Raw genomic sequence first — 3268 nt, forward strand, 5'->3', positions numbered from 1 at the left:
TAGTAAAAGATTATAAACTTCTTCTAATAACTAAATCAAAATCTCCTAAAATTCAACAAAATCGCAACACAGCAATTCAAATTTAATTAAAGTCACAACTCACAACAACAAAAGCTTTAGCAGTAATCAATCAATGATTCTAATTTCAACCTAAAATCAAATAACTTATTACAAATTAACAACCAATGTAACAAAAAGAGTTATTTACCTTGATAAGAATAGTTTCCAAAGGTTTTGAGCCATATGAGTTTGAATTACACATTTCAAGCTAGTAACAGTAACTGCAGAAGAACAAATCAAGTATGCAAACAGTATTGAAGAAAACGTACAAACTTATTGATATATAAAACATGGTATGAACCTGATTAAAGTCGAAAACAATAGGAGAATCTGTGATTTGTATTCTTCGATCATTGAAAAGAGAGAGATTATTTCCGATAATGGGATTAAGAGACTCGACAGATTTGCAAATTTTGGGGATTATTTGAAAACTGGGCTTTTGAGAGAAAATGGGAGTTAGGGGGATTATTCAACTGATTGAACGCGAGATAGTGAAAATGGAACGCGCAATTAGCTATCTTTAAATTTTGTGACTGTTGCGCAGGATTATTCATGTGCAAGGTTCATGCATTTTCATTATTCGACCCCATTAAGAGTTTTTCTACAATCTGTATTTCTACTCTTTTATGCTCTTTCTACCATCTATATTGAAGAATCTATAAAAACCAACAATAACATTGCATACACAACATAACAATTGTAGATGATAAATAGAAAACACAACTGAAAAAATCATATAGTAGCTCTAATCTAAAGTAATTGCACTCCAGTAAATAACCAATCTATTGTTTTTGCTGAACAATGCAATTGCAACGAAACTAAAGTCTAAAGGAATATTTGTTGCAGAGAAACTAAAAGCTGAAACTGCTAGGCTTGAATGTCACCTGCAAGAATTATAAGGAAACAAGATCAAATATCATTTTAATAAAGCAGAAAGAAACAAATTTATGAACAAGATTGAATGAGAGGGCCAAAAGTAAATAAGAATCACCTTTTTTTGAGAAACTCATTAATACAGTCTACCAACGCATTCGGAAGCTCCACAATAGCAATACTTCTTCTTCACAACTCCTTTATCAACCACTTGACCTATCTTGTAATTGTAATTGTAAGTCAGCTCTGTCTTCCGCGGAATGTCTTCGGCTGCAAATAGCATGATGTGTGGCATCCTAACATCATCATGATCAAAAAGAATATTTTGACAAAACAAATTCGGACAACAGCTGTGGTTGATAAATCTCGCCACATTACCATACTTACATGCATCAATGGTAAACACGCCATCCTTGCGATTTGTATTACCAATGTTAAATAAATACTCGTCGTTGTCAATCATTTTCACAGCTTTCTTGTCTTCAATTATCTCACCTAAATACTCACATATAAAACTTCCTGAAGGAATTTTCTTTTTTGATCGCACACCCCATCCTTTTGCCTCAGTCTTGAAAATCTCAAGAGGAAATTTAATTCCATTTTGAGAAACTCTATTGCGACATTTCGAAGAACACTTACAATAAGGACCATACTCATAAACCATATCCTTTTTTGTTGCCTCAATAGTTCCATTCCTGTTAAATGGAAAATTTCCCCCATTCTTCACAGCACAAGAACATTTATCAGAATCAGTACAATTACCAACACATTCACACCCAACATTTCCTTTAAGAGGATTGACCATTTTAGACTTACACCGATTAACCATACGAGTAATATATCGAAAATTCGGAACACTTTCGGAATCCACACAATTAATCATAGGTATAGGAAGATACTCTTTTCCCATAGAAACATCTTCAACATATTTCAAGCACTTTTCCCTTTTCACAATTTGTTTATACTTCCTCAATTCACTGCAAACAACCTTTTTCTGATCAGGTGATTTAACCAAAAGAAGCTTGTAACCCGATTTTCCAATTTCTGGATCAATCCTATCAATCTTGTAAAGACCATAATAACAATATTTTTCACCACCATTAAGTCTACCACTACCATTCTTTGAATTTAACTTAATTATAACTCTAACAGGATTCTTAGCAAAATAACTGTTGATCAATGCGAGATTTTCTTTAAGTTGATTTTGATTATTAATAACATTACCTTGTTCTCCAGTAGAAATCACCAATTTGGCATCATCAAGTTTATCATCATATAACCGGCAAGAAACAATGCTAGTTGCAATCAACTCCCCTTTATGTCTAACATGATCAATTCCATTGAAGATATTACGATGGAGACCAACAACATTGAGTACTTCAAAATACTGAAACTCGTCACCAACTTCTATTCCTGGGACATCTCCTATAATCTTTTTCTCATCGTGAACAAATTTGCCTCTACGTTTCAGAATTTTTGACGCTTCAATAGGAATTGCATCACCGGAAAGAGTAGACGTCCTTACAAAGGTTTGAAAGTGCTTCAATGCAAATTCTACTTTGTTCTTTGCCTTTTCATGAGAAATCAATGACGAATGGTTTTCAAAGGATGTTCTGTCTTTCTCTCTGTTGTTGCTGTAACTTGAAGTTGCATCATCAGAATAACGCTGCTGTAAATGCGGTTTTGTAGCTTCAACTTTCTTTTTAAAGCTTTTGAATAGTGGTGGGTTGTTTTCCTCAGGTTCATTGGTTCTTTGAACCTTTGACCATGATGTCTTATTGTTGAAGTTTTCAGAAGATATTGTCTTCTTGGAGACTTTAAATGGTTTAATCAAAGAGGCTGATTTAGAAGAGGAGGGTCTACAATTTTGGGTTATTTGAAATGCTTTAAGTTGTGAGTCCGCTTTAGAAGAGGAGGGTCCACGTGGTTTAAATTGTGGACCCGTTTTAGAAGAGGAGGGTCCACGTAGTTTAAATTGTGAACCCGTTTTGGAAGAGGAGGGTTCACAATTTTGGATTCCTTGAAACACTTTATATTGTGGGTCTGTTTTGTAAGAGGAGGGTCCACATGGTTTAAGTTGTGGGCCCATTTTAATATAGGAGGGTTTATATGGCTTAAGTTGTGGGCATGGTTTAGAATATGAGGGTCCACAATTATGGGTTACTTGAAATGTTTTAAGTTGTGAGTCTGTTCTAGAAGAGAAGAATCCACATGGTTTAAGTTGTGGACCTGGTTCACAACTTTGGGTTACCTTATATGGTTTAAGTTGTAGGTTTGTTTCGAAAGAAGAAAGATCGACATTTTGGGTGATTCGACGCTTTGACATTAATTGATA

At 34.3% G+C, this 3268-nt stretch overlaps 1 protein-coding gene across 1 annotated transcript; it reads right to left on the reverse strand.

The window, feature by feature from the left end:
* Positions 1–811: 811 nt before the first annotated feature.
* On the reverse strand, positions 812–3022 carry LOC131613671 (histone-lysine N-methyltransferase, H3 lysine-9 specific SUVH5-like). The gene is made up of 2 exons (XM_058885319.1): positions 1052–3022; positions 812–944 (listed from the first exon to the last, which is right to left on the reverse strand). The coding sequence occupies exon 1, from the start codon at positions 3020–3022 to the stop codon at positions 1070–1072; it is 1953 nt and encodes a 650-aa protein (XP_058741302.1). The 3' UTR covers positions 812–944; positions 1052–1069.
* Positions 3023–3268: the final 246 nt, after the last annotated feature.

The sequence above is a fragment of the Vicia villosa genome, linkage group LG6 (genome assembly GCF_029867415.1).
Source record: "Vicia villosa cultivar HV-30 ecotype Madison, WI linkage group LG6, Vvil1.0, whole genome shotgun sequence".
NCBI lineage: Eukaryota > Viridiplantae > Streptophyta > Magnoliopsida > Fabales > Fabaceae > Vicia > Vicia villosa.